The sequence below is a fragment of the Salmo salar genome, chromosome 09 (genome assembly GCF_965601325.2).
Source record: "Salmo salar chromosome 09, fSalSal1, whole genome shotgun sequence".
Taxonomy (NCBI): Eukaryota; Metazoa; Chordata; class Actinopteri; order Salmoniformes; family Salmonidae; genus Salmo; species Salmo salar.
In genome coordinates this window covers 143129764-143150867 of record NC_138299.1, presented here as the reverse complement: position 1 = coordinate 143150867, position 21104 = coordinate 143129764, and the positions used below count along the sequence as shown (strand labels likewise).

General features: G+C 52.6%; 1 protein-coding gene across 5 annotated transcripts in view; it reads right to left on the bottom strand.

Annotated features, from left to right (window-relative positions):
* LOC106613081 (RNA-binding protein Musashi homolog 2) overlaps nt 1-21104 on the bottom strand; it is a 348890-nt gene that overhangs the window by 187188 nt on the left and 140598 nt on the right. For all 5 annotated transcript variants that reach the window (XM_045724689.2, XM_045724688.2, XM_045724693.2 and 2 more), the window contains exon 7: nt 7075-7123. In XM_045724689.2, coding sequence (XP_045580645.1) covers nt 7075-7123 — 49 coding nt within the window. The remainder of the gene's footprint in view (nt 1-7074; nt 7124-21104) is intronic.

The window sequence follows — 21104 nt, the reverse complement described above, 5'->3', positions numbered from 1 at the left end:
AAATGTAAAAATGAAATACCGAAATATCTCATTTACGTAAGTATTCACACCCCTGAGTCAATACTTCGTAGAAGCACCTTTGGCAGCGATTGCAGATTTCTGGGTTGTGCAACATCCACACCTGGCCATTATTCTTGTCAAAATTCTTCAAGCTCTGTCAAATTGGTTGTTGAACATTGCTAGACAAACATTTTCAAGTCTTGCCATAGAGTTTAAAATAGATTATGTCAAAACTGCAACTTGGCCCCTCAGGAACATTCACTGTCTTCTTGGTAAGCAACTCCAGAGTAGATTTGGCCTTGTGTTTTAGGTTATTGTCCTGCTGAAAGGTGAATTAATCTCCAAAGTGTCTGGAGGAAAGCAGACTGAACCAGGTTTTCCTCTAGGATTTTGCCTCTAGGCAAGCAGCATACCACCCTGCATCCCACTGATGGATTACTTCTGAAGCTAAGCAGGGTTGGTCCTGGTCAGTCCCTGGATGGGAGACCAGATGCTGCTGGAAGTGTTGGAGGGAGTGTAGGAGGCACCCTTTCAACTAGTCACCCTGTGTAGAGTGTGGAATTCGGATGGGACAGGTGTCCTGACTCTGTTCTCACTAAAAGATCCCATGGCATGTATCGTAGGGGTGTTAACCCCTGTGTCCTGGCTAAATTCCCAATCTGGCTCTCATACCATCAAGGTCACCTAATCATCCCCAGCTTACAATTGGCTCATTCATCCCCCCCCTCCTCTGTAACTGTTCCCCAGGTTGTTGCTGTAAATGTGAAAATGTGTTCTCAGTCACCTTCCCTGGTAGAATAAGGGTTAAATACATGGGGAAAAAAATCTCTAGTGCTTCTTTTTATCCTGAAAAACTCTCCATTCCTTAACGATTACAAGCATACCCATAACATGATGCAGCCACCATTATGCTTGAAAATATGTAGAGTGGTGTACTGGATTGGATTTTCCCCAGACATAATGCTTTGCCACATTATTTGCAGTATTACTTTAGTGCATTGTTGCAAACAGGATGCATGTTCTAGAATATTTTTATTCTGTAGAGGCTTCCTTCTTTTCCCTCTGTCAATTAAGTTAGTATTGTGGAGTAACTACAGTGGGGCAAAAAAGTATTTAGTCAGCCACCAATTGTGCAAGTTCTCCCACTTAAAAAGATGAGAGCGGCCTGTAATTTTATTCAAAGGTACACGTCAACTATGGCAGACAAGATGAAAAACAATATCCAGAAAAACACATTGTAGGATTTTTTATGAATTTATTTGCAAATTATGCTGGGAAATAAGTATTTGGTCACCTACAAACAAGCAAGATTTCTGGCCCTCACAGACCTGTAACTTCTTCTTTAAGAGGCTCCTCTGTCCTCCACTCGTTACCTGTATTAATGGCACCTGTTTGAACTTGTTATCAGTATAAAAGACATCTGTCCACAACCTCAAACAGTCACACTCCAAACTCCACTATGGCCAAGACCAAAGAGCTGTCAAAGGACACCAGAAACAAAATTTAGACCTGCACCAGGCTGGGAAGACTGAATCTGCAATAAGTAAGCAGCTTGGTTTGAAGAAATCAACTGTGGGAGCAATTATTAGGAAATGGAAGACATACAAGACCATTGATAATCTCCCTCGATCTGGGGCTCCACGCAAGATCTCACCCCGTGGGGTCAAAATGATCACAAGAACGGTGAGAAAAAATCCCAGAACCACACGGGGGGACCTAGTGAATGACCTGCAGAGAGCTGGGACCAAAGTAACAAAGCCTACCATCAGTAACACACTACGCCGCCAGGGACTCAAATCCTGCAGTGCCAGACGTGTCCCCCTGCTTAAGCCAGTACATGTCCAGGCCCGTCTGAAGTTTGCTAGAGAGCATTTGGATGATCCAGAAGAGGATTGGGAGAATATCATATGGTTAGATGAAACCAAAATATAACTTTTTGGTAAAAACTCAACTCGTCGTGTTTGGAGGACAAAGAATGCTGAGTTGCATCCAAAGAACACCATACCTACTGTGAAGCATGGGGGTGGAAACATCATGCTTTGGGGCTGTTTTTCTGCAAAGGGACCAGGACGACTGATCCGTGTAAAGGAAAGAATGAATGGGGCCATGTATCGTGAGATTTTGAGTGAAAACCTCCTTCCATCAGCAAGGGCATTGAAGATGAAACGTGGCTGGGTCTTTCAGCATGACAATGATCCCAAACACACCGCCCGGGCAACGAAGGAGTGGCTTCGTAAGAAGCATTTCAAGGTCCTGGAGTGGCCTAGCCAGTCTCCAGATCTCAACCCCATAGAAAATCTTTGGAGGGAGTTGAAAGTCCGTGTTGCCCAGCGACAGCCCCAAAACATCACTGATCTAGAGGAGATCTGCATGGAGGAATGGGCCAAAATACCAGCAACAGTGTGTGAAAACCTTGTGAAGACTTACAGAAAACGTTTGACCTGTGTCATTGCCAACAAAGGGTATAATAACAAAGTATTGAGATAAAATGTTGTTATTGACCAAATACTTATTTTCCACCATAATTTGCAAATAAATGCATTAAAAATCCTACAATGTGATTTTCTGGATTTTTTTTCTCATTTTGTCTGTCATAGTTGAAGTGTACCTATGATGAAAATTATAGGCCTCTCTCATCTTTTTAAGTGGGAGAACTTGCACAATTGGTGGCTGACTAAATACTTTTTTGCCCCACTGTACAATGTTGTTGATCCATCCTCAATTTTCTCCTATTACAGCCATTAAACTCTGTAACTGTTTTAAAGTCACCATTGGCCTCATGGTGAAATCCCTTGAGCGGTTTCCTTCCTATCCTGCAAATTAGTGAGGAAGGACGCCTGTATCTTTCTAATGACTGGGTGTATTGATACACATCCAAAGTGTAATTAATAACTTCACCATGCTCAAAGGGATATTAAATTGTGTTTTTTGCCATCTACCAATAGGTGCCCTTCTCTGTGAGACATTGGAAAACCTCCCTGGTCTTTGTGGTTGAATCTGTGTTTGAAATTCACTGCTTGACTGAGGGACCTTACAGGTAATTGTATGTGTGGGGTACAGCAATGTGGTAGTCATTAAAAAAATAAATCATGTTACACACTATTATTGCACACAGAGTGAGTACATGTAACTTATTATGTGACTTGTTAAGCAAATGCTGACTCATGAACTTATTTACTTTTGCCATAACAAAGGGGTTGAATACTTATTGACTCAAGACATTTCAGCTTTTCATTGATTATTAATTTGTAAAAATGTAAAAAAACATAATTCCACTTTTACATCAGGGTGTATTGTGTGTAGGCCAGTGACCAAAAAAATATGTTTTATACATTTTAAATTCAGGCTGTAACACAATAAAATGTGGCAAGTCAAGGGGTGTGAAAACTTTCTGAAAGCATTGCCATAATAAAGAAAACACCAACAAAGTGTGTTACTAGGGCGTTGGGCCACCACGAGCCACCAGAAATGCTTCAATGCGCCGTTGCATAGATTCTACTAGTGTCTGGAATTCTATTGCAGGGATAGAACCTCATTGTTTCTCGATACATTCCATCATTTTGTGTTTTCTTGATGGTGGTGGAAATCACTGTCTCAGGCACCACTCCAAAATCTACCATAAGTGTTTCAAGTTTTAATATCACGTGCACAAGTACAGTGAAATGCCTTTCTTGCAAGCTCTAAACCCAACAATGCGGTAATCAATATCAATGTAACAATGTGATACAAAGAATATCATAAGGTAGAACAAAAACACAAGAAAGTAAGTAAGCATACTATATACAGGCTCAGTTCCAAGTCCATATTTACAATGTGCAGGGATACTGGAGTGATAGAGGTAGATATGTATAGGGATAAGGTGACAGGGATACTGGAGTGATAGAGGTAGATATGTATAGGGATAAGGTGACAGGGATACTGGAGTGATAGAGGTAGATATGTATAGGGATAAGGTGACAGGGATACTGGAGTGATAGAGGTAGATATGTATAGGGATAAGGTGACAGGGATACTGGAGTGATAGAGGTAGATATGTATAGGGGTAAGGTGACAGGGATACTGGAGTGATAGAGGTAGATATGTATAGGGATAAGGTGACAGGGATACTGGAGTGATGGAGGTAGATATGTATAGGGATAAGGTGACAGGGATACTGGAGTGATAGAGGTAGATATGTATAGGGGTAAGGTGACAGGGATACTGGAGTGATAGAGGTAGATATGTATAGGGATAAGGTGACAGGGATACTGGAGTGATAGAGGTAGATATGTATAGGGATAAGGTGACAGGGATACTGGAGTGATGGAGGTAGATATGTATAGGGATAAGGTGACAGGGATACTGGAGTGATAGAGGTAGATATGTATAGGGGTAAGGTGACAGGGATACTGGAGTGATAGAGGTAGATATGTATAGGGGTAAGGTGACAGGGATACTGGAGTGATAGAGGTAGATATGTATAGGGATAAGGTGACAGGGATACTGGAGTGATAGAGGTAGATATGTATAGGGATAAGGTGACAGGGATACTGGAGTGATAGAGGTAGATATGTATAGGGATAAGGTGACAGGGATACTGGAGTGATGGAGGTAGATATGTATAGGGATAAGGTGACAGGGATACTGGAGTGATAGAGGTAGATATGTATAGGGATAAGGTGACTAGGCATATATGATAAACAGAGTAGCAGCGTATATGATTGTATTGTATGTGAGTGTGTGTGTGTGTGTGTGTGTGTGTGTAGAGTCAGTATAAATGTATGTACTGTACCTAGTGTGTGTGTTAGCAAATGATGAAGTGAGTGTTTGTGTGAGTGTATAGGGCCCTGTGAGTATGCAAAGAGACAAGGCAAAAATATAAATAAAACACAAGGGTCAACTCAGATAAGTCTGTGTAGCCATTTTGTTAGTTATTTATTGTTAGCTATTTAGCAGTCGTATGGCTTGGGTATAGAGGCTGTTCAGAAGCCTGTTGGTGCCCCGTTTCCTGTAGTCCACGATCAGTTCCTTGGTCTTACTGACATTGAGGGGGAGGTTGTGGTTCCAGCATCACATTGCCAGGTCACTGACCTCCTCCCTGTAGGCTGTCTCATCGTCGCTGGTGATCAGGACTACCACCGTTGTGTTGTCAGCAGTCGTGGGTAAACAGGGAGTACAGGAGGGGACTAAGCACATACCCCTGGGGGGCCCCCATGTTGAGAGTCAGCGTGGCAGAGGTGATGTTGCCTTCCCTCACCACCTGGGTTCGGCCCATCAGGAACCCAAGGATCCAGTTGTAGAGGGAGGTGTTCAGTCCCAGGGTCTCAAGCATGGTGACGAGCTCGGAGGGGACAATGATGTTGAACTCTTATCTAGGTGGGTGAGGGCCGTGTGAAGTGCAATTGAGATTGCGTCGTCTATGGATCTGTTGGGGCCGTATGCAAATTGGAGTGGGTCTAGGGTGCCTGGGATGATGGAGTTGACGTGTGCCATAATAAGCCTCTCAAAGCTCTTCATGATTACAGATGAGTGCTATAGGGCGGTAGTCATTGTGGCATGAGACCGTGGTCATCTTAAAACATGTGGGGATTACAGACAGACAAGGATAGGTTGAAAATGACAGTGAATATGCCTGCCAGCTGTCCTATTCTAGGTTAAGATCTGGTGTCAGACACACACACAGTCTTTGAGACACCTTTTTCAAAGTCACTGAGATCTCTTCTTCTAGCCATGGTAGCCAAAATAATGGGCAACTGGGCATTTTTATACATGGGATGTTAATTGCACCTGCTTTCAATATATTTTGTATCCCTCATTTACTCTAGTGTCTCCTTTATTTTGATAGTTATCTGTGTGTGTGTGTGTGTGTGTGTGTGTGTGTGTGTGTGTCTCCCTCACTTGGAATGGATTTCAATTAACAGGTGTTTCTTGTTAAAAGTAAATTTGTGGAATTGATTTTCTTCTTAATGCGTTTGAGCCAATCAGTTGTGTTGTAACAAGGCAGGGGGGTATACAGAAGATTTGGTAAAAGACCAAGTCCATATTATGACAAGAACAGCTCAAATAAGCAAAGAGAAATGACAGTCCATCATTACTTTAAGACATGAAGCCAGTCAATTGTCTCTTCAAGTGCAGTTGCAAAAACCATCAAGCGCAATGATAAAACTGGCTCTCATGAGGACCCCCACAGGAAAAGAAGACCCAGGGTTACACCTGCTGCAGAGGATAAGTTCATTAGAGTAACCAGCCTCAGAAATTGCAGCCCAAATAAATGCTTTACAGAGTTCAAGTAACAGAAACATCAACTGTTCAGAGGAGACTGTGTGAATCAAGCCTTCATGGTCGAATTGTTGCAAAGAAACCACTACTAAAGGACACCAATAAGAAGAAGAGACTTGCTTTGGCCAAGAAACACGAGCAATGGACATCAGACCTGTGGAAATCTGTCCTTTGGTCTGATCAGTCCAAACTTGCCATGTTTGGTTCCAACTACCATGTCTTTGTGAGACGCAGAGCAGGTGAACGGATGATATCCGAGTGTGTGGTTCCCAACATGAAGCATGGAGGAGGAGGTGTGATGGTGCTTTGCTGGTGACAATGTCAATGATTTATTTAGAATTCAAGGCACACTTAACCAGCATGGCTACCACAGCATTCTACAGCGATACGCCATCCCATCCAGTTTGCGCTTAGTGGGACTATCATTTGTTTTTCAGCAGGACAATGACCCAACACACCTCCAGGCTGTGTAAGGACTATTTGACCAAGAAGGAGAATAATGGATTGCTGCATCAGATGACCTGGCCTCAACAATCACCCGACCTCAACCAAATGAGTTTGGGATGAGTTGGACCGCAAAGTGAAGGAAAAGCAGCCAACAAGTGCTCAGCATATGTGGGAACTCCTTCAAGACTGTTGAAAGTAGGTGTCCAAACTTTTGACGATAGATAGATACCTATAGTCAGTGGCCATTGACCGTGAATCCACTGCATGGAGAATTAAACTATTCTTTCACACACTAACATCCATGGCTCACACACCAGCAGATAGCAAGGTAAGCACAACATGAGGGAGGGAGTATGTAGACTGACTTACCTCTGTGTCTGTTAGTCGTTTTGTCAAACATAAGCATGGCGTCCTCCACCTGCAAGACACAAAAAGAGGAAAAGATTAGTCTCAATAAAAAAAAAAACTGAAAGAGAGACACACACCGAGACAGACAGACAGAGAGACAGACAGAGAGACAGACAGACAGAGAGACAGACAGACAGAGAGACAGACAGACAGAGAGACAGACAGAGAGACAGACAGAGAGAGAGACAGACAGACAGAGAGACAGACAGAGAGACAGACAGACAGACAGAGAGACACACCGAGACAGACAGACAGAGAGACAGACAGACAGAGAGACAGACAGACAGAGACACACACCGAGACAGACAGACAGAGAGACAGACACACACCGAGACAGACAGACAGAGAGACAGACAGACAGAGACACACACCGAGACAGACAGACAGAGAGACAGACAGACAGAGAGACAGACAGACAGAGACACACACCGAGACAGACAGACAGAGAGACAGACAGACAGAGAGACAGACAGACAGAGAGACAGACAGACAGAGACACACACCGAGACAGAGACAGAGACAGACAGACAGACAGACAGACAGACAGACAGACAGAGAGAGAGAGAGAGAGAGAGAGAGAGAGAGAGAGACGTGTGACATATGTCCCCAGATGTGTTGAGTGAGTAATGACTGGGCTGTGGCGTCACAATGTCAAGACCACACTGGAACCCTGAGAGGCTCAGTGTGTGTGTTTGCAAGGACACGAGTGGCAGTGCCAACTCAAGCACAGCAACGGAATCATGATTTAGGAGATACATGAACACACACAGCGGCTCTTACTATCTCTCTGTGTCACACACACACATTCCAGCATGTTTCACACACGTCCCGGCACACATGCCTCATAAAACCACACACACATCCCAAAATATACCTAAAAAAACACACACTCTCCCTCTCAGGTGTACCTGAGACCCCCCCCCCACACACAGACCACTATAAATACCAAAACGTTGTGTAAAGTACAGTCTCCGTCTTGCCTACTAAAAACACTATGCTTCAACCCTCCCTCCATAGTACCTTCCTTCCTCAGAAGGCCCGCATCAATCTCTCTTCCACTGAGAGCCGTGTTGCTGTGAGCCATAATCATATTCATCAGGCTCAATCAGCCACAATGAGGAATAATCTGACTGTCTGTACTCCTGATGCAGATAGACGCTAAATGCCATTACCCACCGCACCGGGAACACAAGGGATATACATACAGCCACACTAACGTGGAAAGTGGAGCATTGTGCTATTTCATTGGAGAAAAAGTTGTCACTAGGAGCAGGACTACTGGTGGTGTGAGGTGGGGTGTGGTAATGTGGTGGCGTGTCGTGGTGGTGGTATGGTGGCGTGGTGCTGGAGTGTGGTGCTGTGGTGCTGTGTCGTGGTGGCGTGGTGCTGGAGTGTGGTGCTGGAGTGTGGTGCTGTGGTATGGTGGTGGTGTGGTAATGTGGTGGCGTGTCGTGGTGGTGGTATGGTGGCGTGGTGCTGGAGTGTGGTGCTGTGGTGCTGTGTCGTGGTGTGGTGGCGTGGTGCTGGAGTGTGGTGCTGTGGTGGCGTGGTGCTGGAGTGTGGTATGGTAATGTGGTGGCGTGTCGTGATGGTGGTATGGTGGCGTGGTGCTGGAGTGTGTTGCTGTGGTGCTGTGTCGTGGTGGTGGTGTGGTGGCGTGGTGCTGGAGTGTGGTGCTGTGGTAATGTGGTGGCGTGTCGTGGTGGTGGTATGGTGGCGTGGTGCTGGAGTGTGGTGCTGTGGTATGGTGGTGGTGTGGTAGTGTGGTGGTGTGTCGTGGTGGTGGTATGGTGCTGGAGTGTGGTGCTGTGTCGTGGTGGTGGTGTGGTGGCGTGGTGCTGGAGTGTGGTGCTGTGTGGTGGTGTGGTGGCGTGGTGCTGGAGTGTGGTGCTGTGGTGCTGTGTCGTGGTGGTGGTGTGGTAGTGTGGTGCTGTGTCGTGGTGGTGGTGGTGGTATGGTGGCGTGGTGCTGGAGTGTGGTGCTGTGTCGTGGTGGTGGTGGTGTGGTGGTGTTTCGTGGTGGTGGTATGGTGGCGTGGTGCTGGAGTGTGGTGCTGTGTCGTGGTGGTGGTGTGGTAGTGTGGTGCTGTGTCGTGGTGGTGGTATGGTGGCGTGGTGCTGGAGTGTGGTGCTGTGTCGTGGTGGTGGTGTGGTGGTGTGTCGTGGTGGTGGTATCGTGGCGTGGTGCTGGAGTGTGGTGCTGTGTCGTGGTGGTGGTGTGGTAGTGTGGTGCTGTGTCGTGGTGGTGGTGGTATGGTGGCGTGGTGCTGGAATGTGGTGCTGTGTCGTGGTGGTGGTGTGGTAATGTGTCGTGGTGGTGGTATGGTGGTGTGGTGCTGGAGTGTGGTGCTGTGTCGTGGTAGTGGTGTGGTGGTGTGTGGTGGTGTGTCGTGGTGGTGGTATGGTGGCGTGGTGCTGGAGTGTGGTGCTGTGTCGTGGTGGTGGTGTGGTAGTGTGGTGCTGTGTCGTGGTGGTGGTGGTATGGTGGCGTGGTGCTGGAGTGTGGTGCTGTGTCGTGGTGGTGGTGTGGTGGTGTGTCGTGGTGGTGGTATGGTGGCGTGGTGCTGGAGTGTGGTGCTGTGTCGTGGTGGTGGTGTGGTAGTGTGGTGCTGTGTCGTGGTGGTGGTGGTATGGTGGCGTGGTGCTGGAGTGTGGTGCTGTGTCGTGGTGGTGGTGTGGTAGTGTGGTGAGGTGTGCCTGGCTGCCTCCCATACAGTTGTTAAGTTAAGAGCGGGAGAGAAAACGCTGGACACAGCAGGATATGTGAGTGGGGGGTGGGTGGGGTGACGGAGTCCGCCTGGGCAGTGTTCCCCAGTCACTGTTGCTAGGTAACAGGGTTAAGCTGGCCATGAGTCCAGAGCTGGCTGTGGCTGGCAGAGGAGATTTGCTGTCCAGTGTGAGTGAATGAGTGTGTCTGGGTGTCTGTCTGGGTGTGTGTGTAGTAGTAGAGCTGTAGAGCTGTCCCAGCCGGCAGATGATGGGAGGAGACAGCACCAGAGGCTGCCTCATATGTAACTGTCTGACTGGATAAAGGCCACAGTGGCCAGCACACATACACACACCCTCCCCTATCCCCTACCTCTCTACACTGGTGGCTGAAGCTCTGTGTCACCCATCACCATGTAATACAGTGGCAGGGAGTATTACTGCTACACTGCAGTTGGTGAGGCTCTCCTTTTGTTCCCCTTCACCTCTGTCTACCCCTGCTAGGTGCTTAGGAAATGTGTGTCAGTGAGTGTCGTCCTGAATCCATTCAATCAGAAATGGGACTGACCTTTTACTTGTTAGCATTGTCGCTTCTGCCCTGTGCAGTGTGTGTGCTGTGTATGAGAAAGAAAGAGAGAGACAGCGACAGAGAGAGAGCGTTATGAGGCCAGAGAACTGTCCTCACAGAGGGTGCGAGGTTCAGATCGATGCAAAGCGGCCACTTTAGCAGCCATTTGCACCGAGTAGCATAGTGATGGACATCTCCTAATGCATTCAGATGTGCCGAAGAATTAATTAGCCAGCTCTCTCTCTCGCACGCACGCACGCACACACACACACACACACACACACACACAGGGCAACAGTTAAAACACTCTTCTCAGTATGGCCTCTGCCTCCGGTTAAAAGCCCCCGTGTCAGAGTGTTAAACCTGAGCTGGTCGGCTACTCTGACATTAAACGCCATTTCAGCTAATTGGTGCAGCCACCGCAGCTTTAACTGTCCATCCAGAGGTCTGAAGAGAGGGCTTAATACAGAGACATAGGCCAGGCACAATGACTAATGTCATCATAATGTCTGCTTTATGACGGCACACAGAGAGCTGTGCCTGCCGCTACTGCTGTTAACCTGCTTTCAAATGTACAGTCGTGGCCAAAAGGTTTGAGAATGACACAAATTTAATTTTCAAAGTCTGCTGCCTCAGTTTGTATGATGGCAATTTGCATATACCCCAGAATGTTATGAAGAGCGATCAGATGAATTGCAAAGTCCCTCCTTGCCATGCAAATGAACTGAATCCCCCAAAAACATTTCCACTGCATTTCAGCCCTGCCACAAAAGGACCAGCTGACATCATGTCAGTGATTCTCTCGTTAACACAGGTGTGAGTGTTGACGAGGACAAGGCTGGAGATCACTCTGTCATGCTGATTGAGTTTGAATAACAGACTGGAAGCTTCAAAAGGAGGGTGGTGCTTGGAATCATTGTTCTTCCTCTGTAAACCATGGTTACCTGCAAGGAAACACGTGCTGTCATCATTGCTTTGCACAAAAAGGGCTTCACAGGCAAGGATATTGCTGCCAGTAAGATTGCACCTAAATCAACCATTTATCAGATCATCAAGAATTTCAAGGAGAGCAGTTCAATTGTTGTGAAGAAGGCTCCAGGGCGCCCAAGAAAGTCCAGCAAGCGCCAGGACCGTCTCCTAAAGTTGATTCAGCTGCGGGATCGGGGCACCAGCAGTACAGAGCTTGCTCGGGAATGGCAGCAGGCAGGTGTGAGTGCATCTGCACGCACAGTGAGGCGAAGACTTTTGGAGTATGGCCTGGTGTCAAGAAGGGAAGGAAAGAAGCCACTTCTCTCCAGGAAAAACATCAGGGACAGACTGATATTCTGCAAAAGGTACAGGGATTGGACTGCTGAGGACTGGGGTAAAGTCATTTTCTCTGATGAATCCCCTTTCTGATTGTTTGGGGCATCCGGAAAAAAGCTTGTCCGGAGAAGACAAGGTGAGTGCTACCATCAGTCCTGTGTCATGCCAACAGTAATGCATCCTGAGACCATTCATGTGTGGGGTTGCTTCTCAGCCAAGGGAGTGGGCTCACTCACAATTTTGCCTAAGAACACAGCCATGAATAAAGAATGGTACCAACACATCATCCGAGAGCAACTTCTCCCAACCATCCAGTAACAGTTTGGTGACGAACAATACCTTTTCCAGCATGATGGAGCACCTTGCCATAAGGCAAAAGTGAAACTAAGTGGCTCGGGGAACAAAACATCGATATTTTGGGTCCATGGCCAGGAAACTACCAAGACCTTAATCCCATTGAGAACTTGTGGTCAATCCTCAAGAGGCGGGTAGACAAAAAAAAAACACAAAGTTAATTGACAGCATGCCAGTGCGGATTGCAGAGGTCTTGAAAAAGAAGGGTTAACACTGCAAATATTGACTCTTTGCATCAACTTCATGTAATTGTCAATAAAAGCCTTTGACACGTATGAAATGCTTGTAATTATACTTCAGTATTCCATAGTAACATCTGACAAAAATATCTAAATTAATATTTGTGTCATTCTAAAAACTTTTGGCCACGACTGTAGTGGAGCTACAGACTGGAGGGGGACAGTGAGGGTTGGAGAGGGGACAGTGAGGGTTGGAGAGGGGACAGTGAGGTTTGGAGAGGGGACAGTGAGGGTTGGAGAGGGGACAGTGAGGGTTGGAGAGGGGACAGTGAGGGGACGAGTGAGGGGATGGAGAGGTTGAAGCTACAGACTGGAGGGAATAGTGAGGCTGAAAATAAAGACTTGGGCAAGCGGTGTGGGGGTGGAGGTAGGGGCGTAGAGCAGTGAGGGGGTTAAGGTAGGGGGTAGAGCAGTGAGGTGAGGTGTGGAGGTAGGGGCGTAGAGCAGTGAGGGGGTGGAGGTAGGGGGTAGAGCAGTGAGGTGAGGTGTGGAGGTAGGGGCGTAGAGCAGTGAGGGGGTGGAGATAGGGGGGTAGAGCAGTGAGGTGGTGGAGGTAGGGGGGTAGAGCAGTGAGGGGGTGGAGTTAGGGGGGTAGAGCAGTGAGGGGGTGGAGTTAGGGGGGTAGAGCAGTGAGGGGGTGGAGGTAGGGGGGTAGAGCAGTGAGGTGGTGGAGGTAGGGGTGTAGAGCAGTGAGGTGGTGGAGGTAGGGGGGTAGAGCAGTGAGGTGGTGGAGGTAGGGGGGTAGAGCAGTGAGGTGGTGGAGGTAGGGGGGTAGAGCAGTGAGGGGGTGGAGGTAGGGGCGTAGAGCAGTGAGGGGGTGGAGGTAGGGGCGTAGAGCAGTGAGGTGGTGGAGGTAGGGGGGTAGAGCAGTGAGGTGGTGGAGGTAGGGGGGTAGAGCAGTGAGGTGGTGGAGGTAGGGGGGTAGAGCAGTGAGGTGGTGGAGGTAGGGGGTAGAGCAGTGAGGGGGTGGAGGTAGGGGCGTAGAGCAGTGAGGGGGTGGAGGTAGGGGCGTAGAGCAGTGAGGTGGTGGAGGTAGGGGGGTAGAGCAGTGAGGTGGTGGAGGTAGGGGGGTAGAGCAGTGAGGTGGTGTAGGTAGGGGGGTAGAGCAGTGAGGTGGTGGAGGTAGGGGGGTAGAGCAGTGAGGGGGTGGAGGTAGGGGGGGTAGAGCAGTGAGGTGGTGGAGGTAGGGGGGTAGAGCAGTGAGGTGGTGGAGGTAGGGGGGTAGAGCAGTGAGGGGGTGGAGGTAGTGGGGTAGAGGTAGGGGCGTAGAGCAGTGAGGTGGTGGAGGTAGGGGGGTAGAGCAGTGAGTTGGTGGAGGTAGTGGGGTAGAGCAGTGAGGTGGTGGAGGTAGTGGGGTAGAGCAGTGAGGGGGTGGAGGTAGGGGCGTAGAGCAGTGAGGGGGTGGAGGTAGGGGGGTAGAACAGTGAGGTGGTGGAGGTAGGGGGGTAGAGCAGTGAGGGGGTGGAGGTAGGGGCGTAGAGCAGTGAGGGGGTGGAGGTAGGGGCGTAGAGCAGTGAGGGGGTGGAGGTAGGGGCGTAGAGCAGTGAGGTGGTGGAGGTAGTGGGGTAGAGCAGTGAGGTGGTGGAGGTAGGGGGGTAGAGCAGTGAGGTGGTGGAGGTAGTGGGGTAGAGCAGTGAGGGGGTGGAGGTAGTGGGGTAGAGCAGTGAGGGGGTGGAGGTAGTGGGGTAGAGCAGTGAGGTGGTGGAGGTAGGGGCGTAGAGCAGTGAGGTGGTGGAGGTAGGGGCGTAGAGCAGTGAGGGGGTGGAGGTAGGGGCGTAGAGCAGTGAGGTGGTGGAGGTAGGGGGGTAGAGCAGTGAGGTGGTGGAGATAGGGGGGTAGAGCAGTGCGGTGGTGGAGATAGGGGGGTAGAGCAGTGAGGGGGTGGAGGTAGGGGGTAGAGCAGTGAGGTGGTGGAGATAGGGGGGGTAGAGCAGTGAGGGGGTGGAGGTAGTGGGGTAGAGCAGTGAGGGGGTGGAGGTAGTGGGGTAGAGCAGTGAGGGGGTGGAGGTAGTGGGGTAGAGCAGTGAGGTGGTGGAGGTAGGGGGGTAGAGCAGTGAGGTGGTGGAGGTAGGGGGGTAGAGCAGTGAGGGGGTGGAGGTAGGGGGGTAGAGCAGTGAGGGGGTGGAGTTAGGGGGGCTGGAGCAGTGAGGGGGTGGAGGTAGGGGCGTAGAGCAGTGAGGGGGTGGAGGTAGGGAAGTATAGCAGTGAGGTGGTGGAGGTAGGGGGGTAGAGCAGTGAGGTGGTGGAGGTAGGGGGGTAGAGCAGTGAGGTGGTGGAGGTAGGGGCGTAGAGCAGTGAGGGGGTGGAGGTAGGGGGGTAGAGCAGTGAGGGGGTGGAGGTAGGGGCGTAGAGCAGTGAGGGGGTGGAGGTAGGGGGGTAGAACAGTGAGGTGGTGGAGGTAGGGGTGTAGAGCAGTGAGGGGGTGGAGGTAGGGGTGTAGAGCAGTGAGGGGGTGGAGGTAGGGGTGTAGAGCAGTGAGGGGGTGGAGGTAGGGGTGTAGAGCAGTGAGGTGGTGGAGGTAGTGGGGCGTAGAGCAGTGAGGTGGTGGAGGTAGTGGGGTAGAGCAGTGAGGTGGTGGAGGTAGGGGGGTAGAGCAGTGAGGTGGTGGAGGTAGGGGCGTAGAGCAGTGAGGTGGTGGAGGTAGTGGGGTAGAGCAGTGAGGTGGTGGAGGTAGGGGGGTAGAGCAGTGAGGTGGTGGAGGTAGTGGGGTAGAGCAGTGAGCGGGTGGAGGTAGGGGCGTAGAGCAGTGAGGTGGTGGAGGTAGTGGGGTAGAGCAGTGAGGGGGTGGAGGTAGGGGCGTAGAGCAGTGAGGTGGTGGAGGTAGGGGGGTAGAGCAGTGAGGTGGTGGAGGTAGTGGGGTAGAGCAGTGAGGTGGTGGAGGTAGGGGGTTAGAGCAGTGAGGTGGTGGAGGTAGGGGTGTAGAGCAGTGAGGTGGTGGAGGTAGTGGGGTAGAGCAGTGAGGTGGTGGAGGTAGGGGGGTAGAGCAGTGAGGTGGAGGTAGGGGGTATAGCAGTGAGGTGGTGGAGGTAGGGGCGTAGAGCAGTGAGGTGGTGGAGGTAGTGGGGTAGAGCAGTGAGGTGGTGGAGGTAGGGGGGTAGAGCAGTGAGGTGGTGGAAGTAGTGGGGTAGAGCAGTGAGCGGGTGGAGGTAGGGGCGTAGAGCAGTGAGGTGGTGGAGGTAGTGGGGTAGAGCAGTGAGGGGGTGGAGGTAGGGGCGTAGAGCAGTGAGGTGGTGGAGGTAGGGGGGTAGAGCAGTGAGGTGGTGGAGGTAGTGGGGTAGAGCAGTGAGGTGGTGGAGGTAGGGGGTTAGAGCAGTGAGGTGGTGGAGGTAGGGGTGTAGAGCAGTGAGGTGGTGGAGGTAGTGGGGTAGAGCAGTGAGGTGGTGGAGGTAGGGGGGTAGAGCAGTGAGGTGGAGGTAGGGGGTATAGCAGTGAGGTGGTGGAGGTAGGGGCGTAGAGCAGTGAGGTGGTGGAGGTAGTGGGGTAGAGCAGTGAGGTGGTGGAGGTAGGGGGGTAGAGCAGTGAGGTGGTGGAGGTAGGGGGGTAGAGCAGTGAGGGGGTGGCGGTAGGGGGGTAGAACAGTGAGGTGGTGGAGGTAGGGGCGTAGAGCAGTGAGGTAGTGGAGGTAGGGGTGTAGAGCAGTGAGGGGTGGAGGTAGGGGTGTAGAGCAGTGAGGTGGTGGAGGTAGGGGCGTAGAGCAGTGAGGTGGTGGAGGTAGTGGGGTAGAGCAGTGAGGTGGTGGAGGTAGGGGGGTAGAGCAGTGAGGTGGTGGAGGTAGGGGCGTAGAGCAGTGAGGGGGTGGAGGTAGGGGCGTAGAGCAGTGAGGGGGTGGAGGTAGGGGGGTAGAACAGTGAGGTGGTGGAGATAGGGGGTAGAACAGTGAGGTGGTGGAGGTAGGGGGGTAGAGCAGTGAGGTGGTGGAGGTAGGGGGGTAGAGCAGTGAGGGGGTGGAGGTAGGGGGGTAGAGCAGTGAGGGGGTGGAGTTAGGGGGGCTGGAGCAGTGAGGGGGTGGAGGTAGGGGCGTAGAGCAGTGAGGGGGTGGAGGTAGGGAAGTATAGCAGTGAGGTGGTGGAGGTAGGGGGGTAGAGCAGTGAGGTGGTGGAGGTAGGGGGGTAGAGCAGTGAGGTGGTGGAGGTAGGGGCGTAGAGCAGTGAGGGGGTGGAGGTAGGGGGGTAGAGCAGTGAGGGGGTGGAGGTAGGGGCGTAGAGCAGTGAGGGGGTGGAGGTAGGGGGGTAGAACAGTGAGGTGGTGGAGGTAGGGGTGTAGAGCAGTGAGGGGGTGGAGGTAGGGGTGTAGAGCAGTGAGGGGGTGGAGGTAGGGGTGTAGAGCAGTGAGGGGGTGGAGGTAGGGGTGTAGAGCAGTGAGGTGGTGGAGGTAGTGGGGTAGAGCAGTGAGGTGGTGGAGGTAGTGGGGTAGAGCAGTGAGGTGGTGGAGGTAGGGGGGTAGAGCAGTGAGGTGGTGGAGGTAGGGGCGTAGAGCAGTGAGGTGGTGGAGGTAGTGGGGTAGAGCAGTGAGGTGGTGGAGGTAGGGGGGTAGAGCAGTGAGGTGGTGGAGGTAGTGGGGTAGAGCAGTGAGCGGGTGGAGGTAGGGGCGTAGAGCAGTGAGGTGGTGGAGGTAGTGGGGTAGAGCAGTGAGGGGGTGGAGGTAGGGGCGTAGAGCAGTGAGGTGGTGGAGGTAGGGGGGTAGAGCAGTGAGGTGGTGGAGGTAGGGGGGTAGAGCAGTGAGGTGGTGGAGGTAGGGGGGTAGAGCAGTGAGGGGGTGGAGGTAGGGGGGTAGAGCAGTGAGGGGGTGGAGTTAGGGGGGCTGGAGCAGTGAGGGGGTGGAGGTAGGGGCGTAGAGCAGTGAGGGGGTGGAGGTAGGGAAGTATAGCAGTGAGGTGGTGGAGGTAGGGGGGTAGAGCAGTGAGGTGGTGGAGGTAGGGGGGTAGAGCAGTGAGGTGGTGGAGGTAGGGGCGTAGAGCAGTGAGGGGGTGGAGGTAGGGGGGTAGAGCAGTGAGGGGGTGGAGGTAGGGGCGTAGAGCAGTGAGGGGGTGGAGGTAGGGGGGTAGAACAGTGAGGTGGTGGAGGTAGGGGTGTAGAGCAGTGAGGGGGTGGAGGTAGGGGTGTAGAGCAGTGAGGGGGTGGAGGTAGGGGTGTAGAGCAGTGAGGGGGTGGAGGTAGGGGTGTAGAGCAGTGAGGTGGTGGAGGTAGTGGGGTAGAGCAGTGAGGTGGTGGAGGTAGTGGGGTAGAGCAGTGAGGTGGTGGAGGTAGGGGGGTAGAGCAGTGAGGTGGTGGAGGTAGGGGCGTAGAGCAGTGAGGTGGTGGAGGTAGTGGGGTAGAGCAGTGAGGTGGTGGAGGTAGGGGGGTAGAGCAGTGAGGTGGTGGAGGTAGTGGGGTAGAGCAGTGAGCGGGTGGAGGTAGGGGCGTAGAGCAGTGAGGTGGTGGAGGTAGTGGGGTAGAGCAGTGAGGGGGTGGAGGTAGGGGCGTAGAGCAGTGAGGTGGTGGAGGTAGGGGGGTAGAGCAGTGAGGTGGTGGAGGTAGTGGGGTAGAGCAGTGAGGTGGTGGAGGTAGGGGGTTAGAGCAGTGAGGTGGTGGAGGTAGGGGTGTAGAGCAGTGAGGTGGTGGAGGTAGTGGGGTAGAGCAGTGAGGTGGTGGAGGTAGGGGGGTAGAGCAGTGAGGTGGAGGTAGGGGGTATAGCAGTGAGGTGGTGGAGGTAGGGGCGTAGAGCAGTGAGGTGGTGGAGGTAGTGGGGTAGAGCAGTGAGGTGGTGGAGGTAGGGGGGTAGAGCAGTGAGGTGGTGGAAGTAGTGGGGTAGAGCAGTGAGCGGGTGGAGGTAGGGGCGTAGAGCAGTGAGTTTGTGGAGGTAGTGGGGTAGAGCAGTGAGGGGGTGGAGGTAGGGGCGTAGAGCAGTGAGGTGGTGGAGGTAGGGGGGTAGAGCAGTGAGGTGGTGGAGGTAGTGGGGTAGAGCAGTGAGGTGGTGGAGGTAGGGGGTTAGAGCAGTGAGGTGGTGGAGGTAGGGGTGTAGAGCAGTGAGGTGGTGGAGGTAGTGGGGTAGAGCAGTGAGGTGGTGGAGGTAGGGGGGTAGAGCAGTGAGGTGGAGGTAGGGGGTATAGCAGTGAGGTGGTGGAGGTAGGGGCGTAGAGCAGTGAGGTGGTGGAGGTAGTGGGGTAGAGCAGTGAGGTGGTGGAGGTAGGGGGGTAGAGCAGTGAGGTGGTGGAGGTAGGGGGGTAGAGCAGTGAGGGGGTGGCGGTAGGGGGGTAGAACAGTGAGGTGGTGGAGGTAGGGGCGTAGAGCAGTGAGGTAGTGGATGTAGGGGTGTAGAGCAGTGAGGGGTGGAGGTAGGGGTGTAGAGCAGTGAGGTGGTGGAGGTAGGGGCGTAGAGCAGTGAGGTGGTGGAGGTAGTGGGGTAGAGCAGTGAGGTGGTGGAGGTAGGGGGGTAGAGCAGTGAGGTGGTGGAGGTAGGGGCGTAGAGCAGTGAGGGGGTGGAGGTAGGGGCGTAGAGCAGTGAGGGGGTGGAGGTAGGGGGGTAGAACAGTGAGGTGGTGGAGATAGGGGGTAGAACAGTGAGGTGGTGGAGGTAGGGGCGTAGAGCAGTGAGGGGGTGGAGGTAGGGGGGTAGAGCAGTGAGGGGGTGGAGGTAGGGGCGTAGAGCAGTGAGGGGGTGGAGGTAGGGGGGTAGAACAGTGAGGTGGTGGAGGTAGGGGTGTAGAGCAGTGAGGGGGTGGAGGTAGGGGTGTAGAGCAGTGAGGGGGTGGAGGTAGGGGTGTAGAGCAGTGAGGGGGTGGAGGTAGGGGTGTAGAGCAGTGAGGTGGTGGAGGTAGTGGGGTAGAGCAGTGAGGTGGTGGAGGTAGTGGGGTAGAGCAGTGAGGTGGTGGAGGTAGGGGCGTAGAGCAGTGAGGTAGTGGAGGTAGGGGTGTAGAGCAGTGAGGGGTGGAGGTAGGGTTGTAGAGCAGTGAGGGGGTGGAGGTAGGGGCGTAGAGCAGTGAGGGGGTGGAGGTAGGGGCGTAGAGCAGTGAGGTGGTGGAGGTAGGGGCGTAGAGCAGTGAGGTGGTGGAGGTAGTGGGGTAGAGCAGTGAGGTGGTGGAGGTAGGGGGGTAGAGCAGTGAGGTGGTGGAGGTAGGGGCGTAGAGCAGTGAGGGGGTGGAGGTAGGGGCGTAGAGCAGTGAGGGGGTGGAGGTAGGGGGGTAGAACAGTGAGGTGGTGGAGATAGGGGGGTAGAACAGTGAGGTGGTGGAGGTAGGGGGGTAGAGCAGTGAGGTGGTGGAGGTAGGGGCGTAGAGCAGTGAGGGGGTGGAGGTAGGGGCGTAGAGCAGTGAGGTGGTGGAGGTAGTGGGGTAGAGCAGTGAGGTGTTGGAGGTAGGGGGGTAGAGCAGTGAGGTGGTGGAGGTAGGGGGTAGAGCAGTGAGGTGGTGGAGGTAGTGGGGTAGAGCAGTGAGGTGGTGGAGGTAGGGGCGTAGAGCAGTGAGGGGGTGGAGGTAGGGGGGTAGAGCAGTGAGGTGGTGGAGGTAGGGGGGTAGAGCAGTGAGGTGGTGGAGGTAGGGGCATAGAGCAGTGAGGTGGTGGAGGTAGGGGCGTAGAGCAGTGAGGTGGTGGAGGTAGGGGGGTAGAGCAGTGAGGTGGTGGAGGTAGTGGGGTAGAGCAGTGAGGTGGTGGAGGTAGGGGGGTAGAGCAGTGAGGTGGTGGAGGTAGGGGCGTAGAGCAGTGAGGGGGTGGAGGTAGGGGCGTAGAGCAGTGAGGGGGTGGAGGTAGGGGGGTAGAACAGTGAGGTGGTGGAGATAGGGGGGTAGAACAGTGAGGTGGTGGAGGTAGGGGGGGTAGAGCAGTGAGGTGGTGGAGGTAGGGGCGTAGAGCAGTGAGGGGGTGGAGGTAGGGGCGTAGAGCAGTGAGGTGGTGGAGGTAGTGGGGTAGAGCAGTGAGGTGTTGGAGGTAGGGGGGTAGAGCAGTGAGGTGGTGGAGGTAGGGGGTAGAGCAGTGAGGTGGTGGAGGTAGTGGGGTAGAGCAGTGAGGTGGTGGAGGTAGGGGCGTAGAGCAGTGAGGGGGTGGAGGTAGGGGGGTAGAGCAGTGAGGTGGTGGAGGTAGGGGGGTAGAGCAGTGAGGTGGTGGAGGTAGGGGCATAGAGCAGTGAGGTGGTGGAGGTAGGGGCGTAGAGCAGTGAGGTGGTGGAGGTAGGGGGGTAGAGCAGTGAGGTGGTGGAGGTAGGGGTGTAGAGCAGTGAGGTGGTGGAGGTAGGGGCGTAGAGCAGTGAGGTGGTGGAGGTAGTGGGGTTGGAGATGTATGTTTCCTATTTGCAGGGGCCAGTAATCCCCACCTTCTGGAGATGCAACCCAGTATCTCTTACAGCTTTTTAATGATGCACAGATCTGCATCGGATGAGAACACACACACACACACACACACACACACACACACACACACACACACACACACGGACTTCAGTTGACTAGTTGGCAACCCCCAAAAGTGAAAGGGCCACAATGTTTGTGGAACCAGCTTGAGATGCCACTATGTTATGCTTCTAATATAAAGCAGTTTTAACATTGAGTCTTGATACTGTGCAGTCAGACGGCTTTAGATCAAGACGTATGGACCCTCAACCACAATGGACAGTTATCAATACTCTGGTCGAAATTGTATAAACTTGCACAGACACACACATACAAATACACACACAAACCTATACGTTATACAGCAAGCAATTGCTTGGCAGGTCCTGGCAGTCTCTCAATTAAAGCCAGCGGCATTTGTTGCTGACTCTGTTCCCTGCTGCCAATTTCTCTTTCAGGTGGTTGTGGGAAGTTCGTTGACAGCATGTTCTGCTTACGCTGGAAATATAATTGGAACTGCA